Source organism: Macaca nemestrina, chromosome 4 (genome assembly GCF_043159975.1).
Source record: "Macaca nemestrina isolate mMacNem1 chromosome 4, mMacNem.hap1, whole genome shotgun sequence".
Classification (NCBI taxonomy): Eukaryota; Metazoa; Chordata; class Mammalia; order Primates; family Cercopithecidae; genus Macaca; species Macaca nemestrina.
This window is the reverse complement of record NC_092128.1, coordinates 6,993,518-7,013,675: the sequence shown is the minus strand read 5'-3', so window position 1 is coordinate 7,013,675 and position 20,158 is coordinate 6,993,518. Positions and strand designations below refer to the sequence as shown.

The following is a 20,158-nucleotide window of genomic DNA, read 5'->3' as shown; positions in this document are numbered from 1 at the left end:
TGATTCCAACTAACTGACATTCTGGAAAAGGCAAAACTATGGAGACAGTAAAAAGAATAGTGGTTGCCAGAGGTTAGCAAGGAGGGATAATAGGTGGAATACAGAGAATTTTTAGGGCAGTGACTATGATACTATAATGATAGACACATTTCATTATACATTTGTCCAAACCCACAGAATGTACACCAAGAGTGAACCCTTATGTGAACTATGAACTATGAATAATGTGTCAATGTAGGTTTAAAAATTGTGACAAATGTACCACTCTAGTATAGGATGTTGATAATGAAAAGGGCTATGGTGTGGGGAAGGGGATTTATGGGAAATTTCAGTACCTTCCTCACAATTTTGCTACAAACCTAAAATTGTCCTGAAAAATAAAGGCTATTTTTGGCCTGGTGTAGTGGTTCACACCTGTAATCCCAGCACTTTGGGAAGCAGAGGTGGGCGGATCACCTGAGGTCGGAGTTCGAGACCAGCCTGACCAACATGGAGAAACTCCATCTCTACTAAAAATACAAAATTAGCTGGGTGTGGTGGCGCATGCCTGTAATCCCAGCTACTCGGGAGGCTGAGGCAGGAGAATCAATTGAACCCAGGAGGCGGAAGTTGCAGTGAGCCGAGATTGCACCATTGCACTCCAGCTTGGGCAAGAAGAGTGAAACTCCGTCTCAAAAAAAATAAATAAAATAAAGTCTATTTTTAAAAATGTATGCTAGAAGTAACTGAATGTATCGACGTGAACTCACATTTGTAAGTGTGTGTATAGATCTGTGTAATTACAGTCCTCTCAAAACAGGGATATGTTCTGAAATATGAGTCATTAGGCAATTTTGTCACTGTTACACAAACCTAGGTGGTATAGCCTACTAAAAACCTAGGCTACTTGGTATAACCTAGTACTCTAGGCTACAAACCTGTACAGCATGTTACTGTACTGTTTACTGCAACTATAACACAATAGTCAAGTATTTGTGTATCTAAACATATGTAAACATAGAAACAATGGTAAGAATACAGTGTAAAAACACAAAAAACGGTACACTATATAGAGTACTTACCATGAATGGTGCCTGTGGGACTACAGGTTGCTCCGGGTGAGTCACTGAGTGAATGTCAAGGCCTCAAACACTACTGTACACTAATGTAGGCTTTATAAACACTGTACACTTAGGCTACACCAAATTTTTAAAATATTATTTTTCTTTGCTCAATAAATTAACCTTAGCTTACTGTAACATTTTTACTTTATAAATTCTTTAAAACTTTTTGACTCTTTTGTAATAACACAGCTTAAAACACACATTGTACAGCTCTATCAAAAAAATCTTCTATAAGATTTTTGGTTTTAGGGTTTTTGTTTTCTTTTTTTATTTTCTGTTTTTGTTTTTTTTCTGGGGTTTTTTGTTTTGTTTTGTTTGTTTTTTTTTTAAACTTAGTCCAGGCCTACACAGGGTCAGGATCGTCACTATCGCTGTCTTTCCACCTCCACATTTTGTCCTACTGGAAGGTCTTCAGACAAGGAACTGTCATTTCGTGTACTCATGCCTTCTAATATAGCTCCTGAAGGTTCTGCCTGAGGCTGTTGTACAGCTTTTTTTCTTAAGTAAAAGGAGTACACTCCAAAATAATGATAAAAATTATAGTATAGTAAATATACAAACTAGTAACATAGTCACTTATTATCAAGAGTTATGTACTGTGCAAGAGTGTACGCAGTATACTTTTGTATAGTACATATAGCTGGGAGTACACTAGGTTTGTTTATACCAGCATCACCACAAATATGTGAGTAATGCACTATGTTGCGCTGTGCTATGACATCACGACAGCTATGACATCATGACAGCTATGACATATTGAGGTGACAGAAATTGCTCAGCTCCATTATAATCTTATGAGACCACTGTCATATATGTGATCTGTTGTCATTATGCAGTGCATGACTGTACTAGTACATGACTAAAGTGGACTCACATAACTAATTCTCAACAGAAACAATTGTAATATGCATCCCTTGAGTCTAGATTTTTGTTCCTAATACTATTCTCCACTAAAAAACTACAAGTCCTTAGAGAGCAGCTGATTTCATACCTTGGGGCAGGGAGAATTTTAAATGGGCCTGAAAAATGAAACTTTTGCCAAAGAGCATAGAGCTCTGAAAGGTTCTGAGATGTTATTTAAAAGGACTCAGAAGCCAGCTGACAAGAGGCTCCCATGAGCCAAACTATGACAACTTGAACACTAGGAAAAAATGTTTAATTATAACTAACTGAATTATAATTAGCTAATTATAATTAACTAAAACAAGTCTGCAAAGACCTGATTATGTGATTCTCAAGAAAAAAGAAGTTTCTCTCCTCCTCAAGTAACTAGCACTTTACTCAAGTTTATTTTATTCATATAAAAAATGCGCAGAGACTGGTAACAGCCACCACCTACAAAAGATGAAATTTTCTCGGCTGGGTACAGTGGCTCATGCCCGTAATCCCAGCACTTTAGAAGGCCGAAGCAGGTGGATCACGAGGTCAGGAGTTCAAGACCAGCCTGGCCAAGATGGTGAAACCCAGTCTCTACTAAAAATACAAAAAAATTAGCCGGGTGTGATGGCAGGCACCTGTAATCCCAGCTACTCAGGAGGCTGAGGCAGAGAACTGCTTGAACCCGGGCGGCAGGTGAGATAAAGTGAGTGCAGTGAGCTGAGATAAAGATGAAATTTTCTTAACATAAAATATTACCAAATAAGGTTTCTTATTACTTTCCCAATGGCTACCCCTAGATTACTCATTCCCATCCACCCACCATGGTAGGAGATTAATCTTAATTAGTATTCTTTTCTTTTTTCTGAGACAGGATCTCACTCTGTCGCCCAGACTGGCGAAAGTGGTGCGACTGATTACAGGTCACTGCAACTGGTGTCTCCTGGGATCAAGCGATCCTCCCACCTCAGCCTCCTGAGTAGCTAGGACCACAGGGGCACACCATCACACCCAGCTAATTTTTGTATTTTTTTGTAGAGGCGGGTTTTCGCCATGTTGCCCAGGCTAGTCTCCAACTCCTGAGCTCAAGCGATCCACCCACCTTGGCCTCCCAAAGGTCCAGGGTTGCAAGTGTGAGCCACCACGCCCAGCCTAATACCCTTATATTACTACAAATCATTAAGTAAGCATGTCAAGGCACAGCATTTACAGGGAACAAGAGAACCTTCAAATAAACCCTGGGGTTTTGAGACATACATAGGTTAAACCCTTGCAGCAAACTTGAATTTGCTTTTAAATGAACTAGAAATTTATGGAACTCTCTCTGTCTGTGTTTATTTGCAGGTTAGTGGTTGTAACAGTTATTCTTTCTTTCACTGTTCTCCTTGCCCTATGTTCACTATGTTCCCTAAAAGAACTGAACAATGGCCTTTCCAAGGACAAAGACAAAACAAAGACTAGTACACTTGGCTGTATTAACTTTAGTAAAAGGCCAGGTTAAAAAAAATAGTTTTCTGCTCCTATTAAAACATTTCTCTAAACTGTATTTGCCTTGACATCTCATAGAAGACAGCATGAGAAGAGAGTCCATGTGTGGGGCTTACTACTCTCAGATAAGGAAAAAAAAATGCCAGGAATTTAGTTTTGTTGTAATGTTTTAAAGTTCCAAGAATAGCAGGTAGCTTAGAAAACATAAAAAATGAAAATTCAAGAACACAATACTGCTTCACTTAGTGAATCCAATTCCTCCTATGTCCCTAGAAGTATTCTTGGCACTGGGGATAAATGAGCTAACAAGACAAATCCCCTGACTTCATAAAGCTTACATTCTAGCGTGGAAAGCATACAATAAGCCAATATGGAATTAAACGTCCTATCTGTTAAGTACTAGGAGGAAAATAAAGCAGGAGAAGACAAAGTGACAAGTGTTACTTTTTAGAAAAGTTTGTCAGGAAAGGTCTCTGGGAAAACTGTAACTGAGTAGAGACTTAACTGAAGTAAGGGAATAAGCTGTATGAATATCTGAGAAAAAATTTTTGCAAGCAAAGAAGACAAAAAGTGCAAACGCATAAGAAAGGAGTATGTTTGGTGGGCTCCACGAAAAGCTAGGAGGCCAGTAGGGATGGAGCCCAGTGAACAAGGGAACGTAAGATATGGTTATACAGGTGGCCACGGTCAGATCAATGAAGTCTGAAGACAGTGGTACTGTATGAACTTTGAATTTTATTCTAAATATCACTGGAGTCTTTGGATGGTTGACAGAGGGATTCACTTTGAATTCGGAAGGATCACTCTGGCTACTATGTGTGGGACAAGAGTAGAATGAAATGAAAAGGAAAGGAGCAAGACCAGTTAGGAAGCTATTGCAGCAGTCCAGCGGAATGACAGTGTGAAGTTCTGGAGTAACAGCAGTGGAGGGGTCAAAGTAGTTGAATCCAGGATACACTGGATAGGCAAAGCCCTCTAGTGGGCTGGATGCCTAAAATGTGAAAATGTGAAATGTGAATGTCTAAAATGTAAAACGTGAAAATGTGAAATCAAGAAAGATTCCATCTTTTCAAACCTGAACAACATACAGTGGCAATATACCAGAGGTGGTAACATTGGAAGAGAGGTTTTCAGGATAACAACAAAAATTTCCAGAGAGGACAGACATCTAAGAGGAGATGTTAAGAAGCAAAAGCTGAAAGATACAGGTTGTGTTCAAAGCAAGAAAGAGCTGGTGATGTAAGTTTAGAGTCATTAGCATTTCGATAACACAATAATAGCACAAAAATAGATAATAAGCCATCAAACTGAATAAGACCACCTAATACATAAAATGAGCGAAGAGAATGAGGAAAAACCAGTGGAGGAGGAATAGGAAAAAAAAAAAAAAAACCCAGGAGAATGCAGTGATCTCAAAGTCAAGTTTAAAAAAAAAAGTTTCACTCCTGAGAGTGGTTAGCTGTGTGAAATGATCCTGAAAGGTTAAGGAGGATGAAGACTAAAAGTTGGTTTGGGCAATATGAGATAATGACATTGACAAGAGTAATTTTAGTAGGATGGGAGGAAGAAAGCTTGATTAGAGTGAGCTCATGAGAAAATGGTGAAAAATAAGTAGTAATCACAGGTATAAATAAGTCAAGGATTTTTGCTATGATGGAGCAAAGAAGCTGTAGAGTACCTAAAAGGGGATGTCAGATCCAGAGAGCTATTTGTGCTGAAAGGGGGTGGTTCTGCAGCACCCTCCTTATGCTAATGAAATAAATCCTGGAGAGGGAAAAGTTATTGATGCAGGAAAGCAAGGACAACTGCAGAACCAAATCCATAATACGTGAAAGGAGACACAATGTAAGACACAAGCAGAGGAGCTGGCCTTACCCACGGACAGTCTTTATCCCATTTTACCAGGACAGAAACTACAATATATGGGTAGGGATACAAGCAAGAAAATAGATTTGATGGTGGATGAATACGGAACTTCTTTTCTAATTGTTCTTTATTTTTTATTTTTTCACTGAAATAAGCAAGATCCATCACTAAAGAATCAAAAATGAGGAGTGTTGGAAGTTTCAGGAGAAAGAAAACGTGGTGAAATAATCATCTTCAATCATCAAAGGGCTGGACACGATGGCTCACGCCTGTAATCCTAGCATTTTGGGAGGCCGAGGTGGGCGGATCACCTGAGGTCAGGAGCATGGTGAAACCCTGTGTCTACTAAAAATACAAAAATCAGCCAGGCATGGTGGCGGGTGGCTGTAATCCCAGCTACTCGGAAGGCTGAGACAGGAGAATCACTTGAACCTGGGAGGTGGAGGCTGTAGTGAGCTAAGATCACACCACTGCACTCCAGCCTCGGCAACAAAGAGCGAAACTCTGTCTCAAAAAAAAACCGAAATTTTAAAAAATAATCAGGCCGGGCGTGGTGGCTCACGCCTGTTATCTCAGCACTTTGGGAGGCCGAGACGGGTAGATCACAAGGTCAGGAGTTCAAGACCAGCCTGGCCAACATGGTGGAAACCTGTCTCTACTAAAAAATACAAAAATTAGCCAGGCTTGGTGGCGTCTGCCTGTAGTCCCAGCCCAGGAGGGAGACTGAGGCAAGAGAATCACTGGAACCCAGGAGATGGAGGTTGCAGTGAGCTGATACCACGCCACTGCACTCCAGCCTGGGAGACAAGAGTGAGACTCCATCTCAGAAAGAATAGTAACAATAGTCACAATAATAATAATCAGAGCCAGACACGGTGACTCACACCTGTAATCCCAGCACTTTGGGAGGCGGGTGGATCACCTGAGGTCAGAAGTTCGAGATCAGCCTGGCCAACACGGCAAAACCCTGTCTCTACTAAAAATACGAAAGTTATCCAGGCGTGGTGGTGTATACCTATAATCCCAGCTACTTGGGAGGCTGAGGCAGGGAGAACTGCTTGAACCCGGTGGGTGGAGGTTGCAGTGAGCCGAGATCGCACCACTGTACTCCAGCCTGGGCGACAGAGCAAGACTCTGTCTCAAAAATAACAACAATAGGCCAGGTGTGGTGGCTCACGCCTGTAATCCCAGGACTTTGGGAGGCTGAGGTGGGCAGATCATGAGATCAGGAGATCAAGGCCATCCTGGCTAACACGGTGAAACCCCATCTCTACTAAAGATACAAAAAATTAGCTGGGCGTGGTGGCGGGCACCTGTAGTCCCAGCTACTAGGGAGGCTGAGGCAGGAGAATAGCGTGAACCCATGAATCCGGGAGGTGGAGCTTGCAGTGAGCCAAGATCACACCACTGCACTCCAGCCTAGGCAACAGAGCAAGACTCTGTCTCCAAAAAAAAAAAAAAACAAAACAAAAAAAAAAAAAAAAAAAAAACACTAAAGCTTCAAAAAGACTTTTCACTAGTAAAAGTAACAATACATAGTATAGAAAAAAATATGAAAAAGAACAGAAATTATGTAAATTCAAGTTTAAAGTAATATAGTAATTAATGAATGTACACAAAAGGGTGAAATTTAGTATTCTGAACTTCCAAGTGTCATTTTGTTACTCTAACTAGACCTTATTGGAAAGAAAAGAAACTACAGATTATTTGAAGGCTTTCCAAGAATTATACCTATATAATAGCAACACATCTGACAACCATAAGGATTTCTGGGAAAATGTATTTTAAAATATGTAACAATTTTTAGTTTTTCTCATCTCTTAACTGTATGATATTCTGTAAGCATCAAGATGATATTCAACTTCAGAAACAAAGCCTATCACTGTGTCTAAACTCTATCAACTATTGAAAACTTTACCAATGAGAGACTATCTCCTACAGGTATCCTCTAAATACAATATGAATCCTAGTCCCTTTGATAACTTACCACTGACCTGTAAATTTTGGAAACTGCTTTGGGCAACCAACTCTAGCCACCTTTTAGCAGATGTACAACATACAACAGCTTATTTAAGGGCACCTAAAAGTCCAACAGACCAGAAACTATTTGGTCTAGTTTGGCCTAGCCTCTCACAACATTAATTCCACGATGAAACATATTACTTTTTTCAAAACACATATTAACAAAATAAGCTTTAAACAAACACTAGATGGTTCACAGGCCAAAATATACTATGAGCAATCATACTAACAGCCTGGATTACTGTTTCTCCCAGTCTCTATTTCCTTGATAAAACATTTATCTTCAGATATGAAATAATTATACTAAACCAGGGCGTAGGGGAAAAAAGAGAGACACAGAACTCAGTGTTTTTACTTTGTCATTAGTTATCAAAACTACTTAGGCAGATGAGAAACTTAGAGTTCAGTATAAAAACAAATGCTTAATACAGAATATTGTTATACAGATGCTACATGCAGTGCATAGACATATGCAAAGTATCATATACATTCTTATAAACTCTTGAGTTTTGATACCTGTTTCCACAATCGTTTCTGTTTCTGTTGTCTCCAGCCCATCCATGCTGTCCTCATCTTCCACTGCAGTTTTTCCCCTACTTCGAGGTCTATAGGAAAGAAAAAATAAGCACATAGAGTTACATGTTAAATTTTAAGGCTTAGACTTATATTCAACATAAAGCACAATTTGAAGGTATACAAAATAAATAATTCGGGCATTTTTCCAGCATTTTACCATATCAAGTAGAAAATATCAGCGTTTACAATCATTTTCTCCCTTAAATCCAGCACTTCCTTATACTCTCAATGTGAGGACAGACCCACATGAATATAATTGTGTCCTCATAATTCACTTAAGTACTCCTCACTCTGGTTTTGCCCCTCTTTTAGGTAATATTCTGATGTTTCCCTCTGTCTACAGTAGTGGCTTTTAACTACATAATGGGTTCTTTACAAAGTTCACATACCAGGTTTGACTTCTACATTTAATAAAGTTGATGCGAAATGACCAGATACATGTATTTTTAAAAGCTTTGTAAAGGGTACTTTTGGTGACTGTGATGCAGATGACTAAAAAACAAAATTTTTTAAATTAAGCACAATTACAATCATGTCCACCTTACAACATATAATTATGTATTATATAATATATAAATTAGTATATATTTATAATATATATGAATTATATATTATAAATTTATAATAAAATTTAATTTATAAACACTTCAGGAAAGTAAAATAAAGGTAAGAGTCACATAAGGTGAAATTCCTGACCAAAAAAAAGCCAAACTAATGCCTTTAAATTTTTTTAATTATCCTAAATAAGGTACAGAAATGAGTAATAGAAAAATTAGTAACACATAAGAGCAACAAGATATTACATATAAAAACTTAGAAACTGACAAAGCAGTACTCAGATAATTTCAGTGTTTTAAATTATTTCACAGTATTTTAAATTCTTTAAAAGAAAAAGGCTGGGTAGGGTGGCTCACACCTGTAATCCCAGCACTTTGGAGAGTCGAGGTAGGTGGATCATTTGAGTGAAAGAGTTCAAGACCAGCCTGGCCATCATGGCGAAACCCCATCTCTACCAAAACAATTCAAAACGTAGGCAAGCATGGTGGCATGCCAGTAATCCCAGCTAAAGAAAAAAAACAAGGAAGAGAGGGAGGGAGGGAGGGAGGCAATAGAAAGAAAAAATACAAATCAACTCAGTATTTAATCGAAAAACATAAAACATTTAAAAAGTGAAAAAGAGCCAACTGTGGTGGCTCGCACCTGTAATCCCAGCACTTTGGGAGGCTGAGGAAGATGTATCACCTGAGGTCAGGAGCTCAGGACCAGCCTGGCCAACATGGTGACACTCCGTCTCTACTAAAAATACAAAAATTAGCCGGGCATTGTGGTGTGTGCCTGTAATCCCAGGTACTTGGGAGGCTGAGACATGAGAATCGCTTGAACCTGACAGATGGAGGTTTCAGTGAGCTGGTATCATGCCACTGCACTCCAGCCTGGGCGACAGAGTGAGATTCTGTCTCAAACAAAAAAAAAAAAAAAAAAAAGGGAAAAACAATATGAAATACAATAATAATATGAAAAAAGAATAAAACAAAGAACTATGTTTTAAACAACAAGAAATCCATTTAAGTCTTGTTCTCATAAAAAAGTTAACCAACCTAGGCCAGGCGCAGTGACTTAGGCCTGTAATCCTAGCACTTTGGGAGGCCAAGGTGGGTGGATCACCTGAGGTCAGGAGTTCAAGACCAGCCTGGCCAACATGGCAAAATCCCGTCTCTACTAAAAATACAAAAATTAGCTGCACGTGTTGGCGCACATCTGTAACCCCAGCTACTCGGGAGGCTGAGGCAGGAGAATCGCTTGAACCCGGTGGGCAGAAGTTGCAGTGAGCCAAGATCACACCATTGCACTCCAGCCTAGGCAACAAGAGTGAAACTCCATCTCAAATAAAAAAAAAAAGTTAACCAACCTAAACGATGAAGGAGCTATAACATAAAAATATATTAAAAATTAAAGTGACTAGCTGGGAGTGGCAGCTCATGCCTGTAATCTCAGCACTTTGGGAGGCCGAGGCAGGCAGATCACCTGAGGTCAGAAGTTCAAGACCAGCCTGACCAACATGGAGAAACCCCGTCACTACTAAAAAAATACAAAAAAAAAAAAAAATAGCTGGGCATGGTGGCACATGCCTGTAATCCCAGCTACTTGAGAGGCTGAGGCAGGAGAATTGCTTGAACCTGGGAGGCGGAGGTTGCAGTAAGCTGAGATTGCACCATTGTACTCCAGCCTGGACAATAAAGGTGAAACTCTATCTCAAAAAATAAAAAATTGAAGTAATCAAAGTCTAAATCGTTTTATAATTAAATTACTAAAAACTATCAAAAGGTCGGTCTTCCCAAAAATGAAAAAAAAAGGACATATCTGACTCAGAATTCCAACAAACATTGTAAAAACTAGTGAAAATAAAAAACTGAGAACAATCCTATTGAATATAATCAGAATGCCAGGATGTCAATATTAGAAATTTGTTAATGTTACATAACAAGTCAAACAGTCAAAATAGCATCACTTCAAACTTCACAGGGGAAGAGGGGAAAGAAGGCAGAACTAAATAAAAAGACTACAAAACCAGAAAGATGAAACAGGGTGATTAAGGAGAGAACACTCTAAGGTGAATCTTATTGTTCACGGACAAAAAGAAAGAATATCTTTAGAATTTATTAAGTAGTTGTTTTTAGGCTGGGCACAGTGGCTCACGCCTGTAATCCCAGCACTTTGGGAAGCCGAAGCAGGCGGATCACGAGGTCAGAGGATCGACACCATCCTGGCTAACACAGTGAAACCCCATCTCTACTAAAAAAATACAAAAAAATTAGCCGGGCATGGGGGCAGGCAATTGTAATCCCAGGAGAGGCTGAGGCAGGAAAATGGCGTGAACCCGGAAGGCGGAGCTTGCAGTGAACCAAGATCACGTCACTGCACTCCAGTCTGGGCGACAGAGAGAGACTCCGTCTCAAAAAAAAAAAAAAAGAATTTATTAAGTAGTTGTTTTTAAATGTGATAGAAAACATTAAAGTAGAAAGAAGGGATGAGAAAATGTGATCAATCCAACAGCAGGCAGAAAAGGAGTGAAAACAAATGGTACACAGAAAATAACATAAAAAGGTAAATAGAAATATGAATTTTCACAGTACACATAAATGGCTTAAACTGTCATAATGATAAAAATTAATTCACTTGGATAACATGAGAACTTCAGATTATATAAAGCAAACATTTGCAGAACAAAGAGAAATTGATAACTAATCATTAGAGAGACATTAACATCCCACTCTCAGAAACTGATAGATGAAACATTATAGTTTGAAGCATTTTAAACAAGTATTTGGACAACACATTGAGCAAGCATCACTAGATTACTCTTATCAATCTTCCTTTATGTCTGTGTTCAAACACAGTGGATACAGAAATAAATAAAACAAAATCCCTCCCTTCACAAAACTACATTCTAGTGAGAACAGACAACAGTAAACAAGTATTACACATACAACATCCAAGAAAAGAAAGCAAAGAAAAAGGGACTATTTTAAATAACAGATTCATAAAATAAATGTTTTAAAATACAATTTTATTTCAGGAGCCACTTCAGCACAGACCTGAAGATGAAGCAAACCATACAGATATCTGGGAGAACAGCATTGCAGCAGAAGGAACAGCAAATGCAAAATTCTTGAGATGAGAGCAAGTGAAGGGGGTTAAGAGGGACAAGAAGGACATCCAGTGCCTGGAGCAGAGTCAGCGGTAGGAGGTAATAAGGCTTGAGGTCTAAGAATTTTTTTTTTAATAGGATCACTTTTTGTTTAGAAACCTGTAGACCAATACAAGAATTAGGGACAGAGAGACTAGAAATCCTTGAAAGAATCCTAACATGGCTGCTTCAACGACGACAGAGAATAATTCATATGCTATTATGGAGGTAGAGTTTACTTTTCATCTTTCCTGTGATTTTTCATAAACATAAACATCCATTTTTAAAGAAACTGAAAATCATATGGTTTAGCTGACTTTTTAACTTAATCTCTCAGACCAATGTTTTGCTCTATTGTGAGTTTTTTTCTCCACTATCTTGACCATCACTGTCTATGCTATTGTTTGTTTGTTTGTTTGTTTGGCACAACTGGCTTTATTTCAAGCTTGTTCTGTCTAGTTTATAATCTCTATCAACATATCAGTTATCTGCATTGCTCTACTTACTCCTTAAAAAAGAATTTTGATTTTAATTTTTGCTTTTAAAATTTTTCTTCTGATTTCTTCTATTCTTGGTTTTGGCACTAGGAAGACATGCTTTTTACGTTGATCAATTCATCGGAATTCCTTTCCTTCTGGGCAATGAACCAACTTATTGACATCATGTCATTTTCAAATTTCTTTTATTTCATTGGTGTCCTTCTTATTGCTGCTCATTGGCTTATGGCATGTGAGTTTTCTGACTAATCAAACACTATATTCTGAATGCAAAGATAATGGTCATACTCTTCAAAACCCTATCAGTTGCCAACTTCCATATGTAAACAGCAAAATAGATACATGTTTTATATTTCCATATTGAGTCAGTTATTTCCAGTTTCAGTGTTTAATGAAAGTTTGACGTCTAATTACAAATGACAACATGAAGATTCTTTATTTTAATCCTTCTCTGGGTTTTCTTCCTTCCCCTCTTTTTCCTGTCTCTTAACCCTTTCATTTCAGTGTTCTTCGCTTCACTTTATTACTAAGAAAGGTTAAGTAAAAGAGTACAACTAACTTTATTTGAGAAAAATTTCTACCAAAACTTAATGTTCCACAGTAATCTCAGAATCTGAAACCAACTTGAGTACCTAAAGTAATATAGGGGACTTCTAATAAAGCCACACGGGAGTAAGACAAGTCAAAATTACCCTCTAGCCCAAACAACTAGGAAACCAGACAAACATTAAAAAAACAACCATTATCAGACACTGGACAACAGGTAGGGCAAAGGGAACAAAGGGAAAGAAACACAGTGACCCCTACCACGGCACAGGCTTTCTGCCTGGAGTTAATTTAGAAACTACCACACAGAGAGATGAACCCAAAATGAGAACTGAAATGAGAAGACAAAAATCATAGGTTCAGGGGGCTCAAGAAGACTAGAATTTGTGGGGCAGAGTACCCAAGAGAAGAGAGGTATTCAGAGAAAGAGCTCCAGAAATCTGCACAGGGATAGCCTTGAGTTTCAAATGAATACCAGTCTGCACACATGTGATGTGAAATCCCAGAAGACTGAACAAGAACAACTTCCAGGGAGAAAACAATTACAGAAGAACAATTTCCAGAGCTCACAGAAAGCTGCGAATCAACTGTATTGTCACTAGCCAACTGTGTTGTCTCTAGCCAGAGTGGTGAGACCTCAATGACTATGTAACACATTCAGCAGAGACCAGAGTGAGACACACCTTTAGGAGCAGGGCTAAGCCACAGAACAAATGCTATTCTAGACCATCCCTAAAAGAGCTGACAAATAAGTCTCAACTTATCCTGAGAGTGACTCTGTATGAAAAAATAAATAAGTCTCAACTGAACAATAATGATTCACAACTACTGGGCATAATCCAATAATCCAGCTATTATAAGCATGCCTCATATGCACAAGAATGTACAGAAAACATGAATATGAGGAGAGAGAAGATATTAAAACTAACATGGAACTCAAAGGTAATATCAAAAAGATAACATCAAATGGAAATTTCACATTGAAAAGTTAACATGTGATTAGAAATGACAAAAGAAGATCACTATCCCTAAAGACATAACACACAAAAAAAATCTATTCAAAATTAAGAACAGTATGAAAAATGACAACACAGCTACAGTGCCCTGTGGAATAACAGTATCCTACCTAATATGTGTGAGGTTGGGGTTAAAGGGATGGGGACAAAAAAACTGTTTAGTGAAATAATTAGCTGTAAATTTTAAAAGCTGTATGATTATAAACCCACAGATCCAAGCACAACAAAATCCGAGACAGACACACACACACACACACACGCAGGCACGCACGCGCGCGCGCGCACACGTACCAGTAAGGTACTTTATAGTCAAATTGCTGAAAAAGATTAATAAACAGAAAATATTAAAAGCAGCCACTTCCAAAGAAAATACACATTGCTTAAAGAGGGACTAAAGTAAGAATGACTGCAGGTTTCTCGCCTGAAACTATGTAAGCTAGAAGGCAGTAAAAAACATACTTAAAGCACTAACGGGAAAATTAAAGGAAAAACCCCTATAAACACTGAACAAAACATGCAGCAATAAAAAGGATCCTTCAAAAACAATAGGAGGCTGGGTGCAGTGGCTCATGCCTGTAATCCCAGCACTCTGGGAAGCCGAGGCAGGCAGATCACCTGAGGTCAAGAGTTCGAGACCAGCCTGGCCAAGATGGTGAAACCCTGTCTCTACTGAAAATACAAAAATCAGCCAGGAATGGTAGCAGGCGCCTGTAATCCCAGCTATTCGGTAGGCTGAGGCAGGAGAATTGCTCAAATCAGGGAGGTGGAAGTTGCAGTGAGCAGAGATCACACCACTGCATTCCAGCCTGGGCAGCAGAACGAGACTGCCTCAAAAAAACAAACAAACAATGTTCATAGCAGCATTATTCACAACAAATAAAACATAATTAACAGTTAAGTAAAATATGATACCGACATACCACAATGGTGGTATGTCTATGGTGGAATACTATGCAGCCTTAAAAAGAAAGGAATTTCTGACATATGCGATACAACAACATAAATGAACCTTGACAAACTCCTAAATGACTTAAACCAGTCACACACACACAAAAAAAATAGTGGATTCCACTTACATAAGGTACTAAGAGTAGTTAAAATCTGAGACAGAAAGCAGAATGGTGGTTGCCAGAGGCTGACAGAGGGGAGAAACTGGGAGTTACTGTTTAATGGCCATAAAGTATAAGTTTTACAAGATTTAAAAAAAGCTATGAAAATGGATAGTGGTGATGGTCACATACATTATAAATGTATCTAACATCACTAAAATGTACACTTAAAAATAGTTAAGGGGTTGGGTGGCCACAGACGGCCAGGCGGGATGTAACCAGCCTCTGAGCTGCGGCCCTCCACCACCGCCCATAAGCTACCAGGAGGAGCTTTACGACTTCCCGGCCTGCGGGGCCGGGCGCACCAAGGGCCAGACGCGGTGCGTGCCAACCGGCCGGCGCCTGGCAGGTAAGATCTCAAGGTCGCGCAGAAGCTCCTCAAAGGCCAGCGCCAGCTGCAGCCACGGTCGCGCACTCGCCTCACCTGAGCCTGGGCTCTCACTCTAGGGGAATCCACAGGTCTTTCTTGAAGAAATCTGTAGTCAGAACTTTGTGCTGCATTTTTATCTAGGGAAGGAACAGGAAGAGAACAGTGTGGTCTCCTAGAAATCTAGCATTGGAGAAACGAGGAAAATTCTTCCAAGGATGGTCTCCCACTCAGAGCTGAGGAAGCTTTTCTACTCAGCAGATGCAGTGTGTTTTGATGTTCACAGCACGGTCATCAGAGAAGAAGGATTCTATGTACAAAGCAGCTGCCAACTATTCCATGTTTCCCAGCTGGAGGAGCCCTGCCCTGCACCTTCGCAGCAGCCCTGAAGCAGACACTCCAGGGAGCACCTACCTGGGGCACCCCCAGCTGGCACAACATACAAAGTGAGACAGGGTCTCGCCTTATTTCGCAGGCTGGTCTGGCACTCCTGAGCTCAAACCATCTACCTGTCTCGGCCTCCCGAAGTGCTGGGATTACAGATGTGAGCCACCTTACCCAGAGAGGCGAACCTGGATTAGGAAAGTTGACATTAATCAACTCTTTACTCCTCACAGATTTGTATTCTCCAGAGTATCCAGGTCCTTCTCATATAATTAAAAAGAATGTACAGGTGGACAATCCAAAGCTTTAATCAAAGAACGTGGCGTTCAGGTGCTGCTGCTCACAATAGTTGATACCCCAGGATTTGGAGATGCACTGGATAATAGTAATTGCTGGCAGCTTGTTATCGATTACATTGATAGTAAATGCAGAATCGTGAAGGAACATACGTCAGATGCCTGATAGCAAGGTGCAGTGTTGTTAATACTTAATTGCTCCTTCAGGACATGGACTTAAACCATTGGATATTGAGCTTATGAAGCGTATGCATGAAAAAGTGATTATCATCCCACTTATTGCCAAAGCAGACACACTCACACCAGAAGAATGCCAACAGTTTAAAAAACAGATAATGAAAGAAATCCAAGAACATAAAATTAAAATATATGAATTTCCAGAAACAGATGATGATGAAGAAAATAAACTTGTTAAAAAGGTAAAGGACCGTTTGCCTCTTGCTGTGGTAGGTAGTAACACTATCATTGAAGTTAATGGCAAAAGGGTCAGAGGAAGGTAGCATCCTTGGGGTGCTGCTGAAGTTGAAAATGGTGAACATTGTGATTTTACAATTCTAAGAAATATGTTGATAAGAACACACACGCAGAACTTGAAAGATGTTACTAATAATGTCCACTACGAGAGGTACAGAAGCAGAAAACTGGCAGCTGTGACTTATAATGGAGTTAATAACAACAAGAATAAAGGGCAGCTGACTAAGAGCCCTCTGGCACAAATGGAAGAAAGAAGGTCTAAAATGAAGAAGATAGAGATGGAGCTAAAATGAAGAAGATAGAGATGGAGATGGAGCAGGTGTTTGAGATGAAGGTCAAATAAAAAGTTCAAAAACTAAAGGACTCTGAAGCTGAGCTCCAGCGGCGCCATGAGCAAATGAAAAAGAATTTGGAAGCACAACACAAAGAATTAGAGGAAAAACGTCGTCAGTTTGAGGATGAGAAAGCAAACTGGGAAGCTCAACAACGTATTTCAGAACAACAGAACTCTCTGAGAACCTTGGAAAAGAACAATAAGAAAGGGAAGATCTTTTAAACTATTGACCACCAGTTACGTATTAGTTGCCAATATGCCAGCTTGGACGTCAGTGTTTGTTGGATCCGTTTGACCAATATGCACCAGTTTTATCCATAATGATGGATTTAACAGCATGACAAAAATTTTTTTGTTGTTGTTCTTGATGGAGATTAAGATGCCTTGAATTGTCTAGGGTGTTGTGTACTTAGAAAGTAACAGCTCTAAGTACCTTTCCTACATTTTCTTTTTCTTTTTTTTATTAAATGGTTATCTTCAGTTTAATGTAGGAGAACATTTTACTGTTGTACAATAATGTTCTGGTGGTTTGACTGTTTACAGGATATTCCAAAATAAAAGGACTCTGGAAGGTTAAAAAATAATAATTAAGGGCCAGGACAGTGGCTCACACCTGTAATCCCAACACTTTGGGAGGCCAAGGCAGGCAGATCACTTGAGGTCAGGAGTTCGAGACCAGCCTGGCCAACATGGCAAAATCCTGTCTCTACTAAAACTACAAAAGTTGGCCAGGCATGGTGGCACGTGCCTGTAATCCCAGTTACTCAGGAGGCTGAGGCAGGAGAATCACTTGAACCCGGGAAGCAGAGACTACAGTGAACCAAGATCACGACACTGCACTCCAGCCTGGGCAACACAGTGTGGCCCTATCTCAAAAAAAAAAAAAAACCAGTTAAAAGATGGCAAATTATATTTTGTGTATATTCTACCCCAACTTTTTAAAAAGTCAAATCAAAATCTGATTGTTTGTAAAGATCAATAAAATTGACAAGCTTCTAGCAAAACTAACACATAAAAAATGACTACTATGGTTTGAATATCATTTGCCCTCACCAAATCTCATGTTGAAGCTTGGTCCCCAGTGTAGCAGTGTTGAGAGATGGTACCTTTAAGAGGTGATTAGGTTGTTAAGAGGGATTAATGTTGTTCTCAAAGCAGTTCTCACTCTTGGAGGAGTGAACCCACACGAGTGGGTTGTTATAAAGTGAGGATTCCTCTCATGTTTGGCCTCTCTTTGCAAACATGTGCTTCCCCTTGCACTTCTCTGCCACATTATGACATAGCACAAAGCCCTCACCACATGTGGCAACCCATCTTAGATTTCTCAGCCTCCAGAAACATAAACCAAATAAATCTTTTTCCTTTATAAATTACCAACTCTCGGGTATTTTGTTATAGCAATAGAAAATGAACTAAAACAGGAATAAAAGAGGGAATTTCACTATAGACCCCACAGACATTAAAATGACAATAAGGCGGGGCATGGTGGCTCACACCTGTAATCCCAGCAGGCAGATCATGAGGTCAGGAGATTGACACCATCCTGGCTAACACAGTGAAACCCCGTCTCTACTAAAAATACAAAAAAATTAGCCGGGTGTGGTGGCGGCGCCTGTAGTCCCAGCTACTCGGGAGGCTGAGGCAGGAGAATGGCATGAACCCCGGAGGCAGAGCTTGCAGTGAGCCGAGATCGCACCCCTGCACTACAGCCTGGGCAACAGAGCAAGACTCCGTGTCCAAAAAAAAAAAAAAAAAAGACAATAAAAGAGTAGTATGAACAACTCCACATATTTAAGTTTGATATCTTTAAATGAAATGAACCAATTCATAGGAAACGACAAACTACCAAAACTCACCCAAGATGAAATATGTAACTGAACAGTTCTGTAACTATTAAAGAAATTGAATTTATAGTACGAAATCTTCTGAAATAACAATCTCCAGGCCCAGATGATTTCACTGACTAATTTATAACCAACATTTTAAGATGAGGTAACACCAACTCTACAGAATCCCTTCCAGGAAACAGAGGAGGGAACAACATTTCTCCACTCATTTAATTAGGTCAGGATTATCCTAAAATCAAAATCAGGTGAAGACAGTACAAAGAAGCAAAACTAAAGACCAATTTCCAAAGTGAACATAAACATAAAAATCATCAAGAATATATTAGCAAATCAAACTTACGAACATAAAAAGAGTAACAGACCACACCATGTGGGGTTTATCCCAGGAATGCTACACTTGTTCAATATTCAAAAAATCAATCAATGTAATCTACCATGTCAGAAGTCTAAATCACTGGTCAGCAAACTGCAGTCCAGAGGCCAAATCCAGTTCTGTACTTGGTCTTTGTAATACTTTTATTGGAACAAAGCCATGTATATTTGTTTACATACTGTCTACATCTGCTCTCATGCTACAATAGCAGAGATGAGCAGTTACAACAGACAGCATATTGCCAGCAAAGCCTAAAATATTTACTATGGGACCCCTTTACGGAAAAAAATGTGGGAGGTCACCACCATCAGACCTGCCTTACAAAGAAATGCTAAAGGAAGTTCTTCAAATGGACACAAAAGAACTCTAAGAACATAAAAACATATTAAAGAATAGAACTCATTATAAAGATAACAATATATTCAAATTCAGAATACTCCAATACTGTAACGCTGGTCCCTAAATCACATTTAAGTCTAGTATAAAAGTAAAGAGACAAAAGTATTAAATATTAACTATACACACAATAATTTGGTAATGGATATGTGATATATAAAAGATATACATTATGAAATCAATAATATAAAATGTGAAACGAGACATTAAATGTAAAGTTGTGGTACACTGTTGAGGTTGTCAGCTTAAAATAGACTATTAACACTGTAAGATGTTTTATGTATGCTCCATGGTAACCACAAAGAAAAAGCCTGTAGTAGATACATAAAACAGGAAAGAACCAAAGCATATCACTATCAAAAAAATCATCAAATCACAAAGGAAGACAGCAAGAGAGGAAGACTGAAACAAAGAAACTACAAGAGTCAGAAAAACTGACAAAATGGCAGTAGTAATTACTTAACTATCAATAATTATTTTTTAAATGGAAATAAAGACTCCAGAAGACACAGATTGGCTGAGTGAATTTTTATTTTATTTTTTCATTTCTTTTTTTTTTTTTCTTTTTTTTTTTTTTGAGATGGAGTCTCGCTCTGTCGCCCAGGCTGGAGTGCAGTGGCATGATCTCAGCTCACTGCAACCTCGGCCTCCCAGGTTCAAGCAATTCTCCTGCCTCAGCCACCTGAGTAGCTGGGATTATAGGCACATGCCACCACGCCTGGCTAATTTTTGTAGTTTTAGTAGAGATGGAGTTTCACCATATTGGCCATACTGGTCTCAAACTCCTGACCTCAGGTGATCCACCCACCTCGGCCTCCCTAAGTGCTGGTATTACAGGTGTGAGCCACTGTGCCCAGCCGAGTGGATTTTTAAAAACAAGATCCAACAATATGCTGCCTA

The 20,158-nt window shown here is 39.2% G+C and overlaps 1 protein-coding gene and 1 pseudogene across 17 annotated transcripts in view; one reads left to right on the top strand and one right to left on the bottom strand.

Annotated features, from left to right (window-relative positions):
* The window catches only part of LOC105474928 (lysine methyltransferase 2C), a 310,251-nt gene that overhangs the window by 228,848 nt on the left and 61,245 nt on the right, over window positions 1-20,158 (bottom strand). For all 17 annotated transcript variants that reach the window (XM_071094207.1, XM_071094202.1, XM_071094205.1 and 14 more), the window contains exon 3: window positions 7,872-7,960. In XM_071094207.1, coding sequence (XP_070950308.1) covers window positions 7,872-7,960 — 89 coding nt within the window. The remainder of the gene's footprint in view (window positions 1-7,871; window positions 7,961-20,158) is intronic.
* Window positions 13,544-17,104, top strand: LOC105474992 (septin-7-like; annotated as a pseudogene).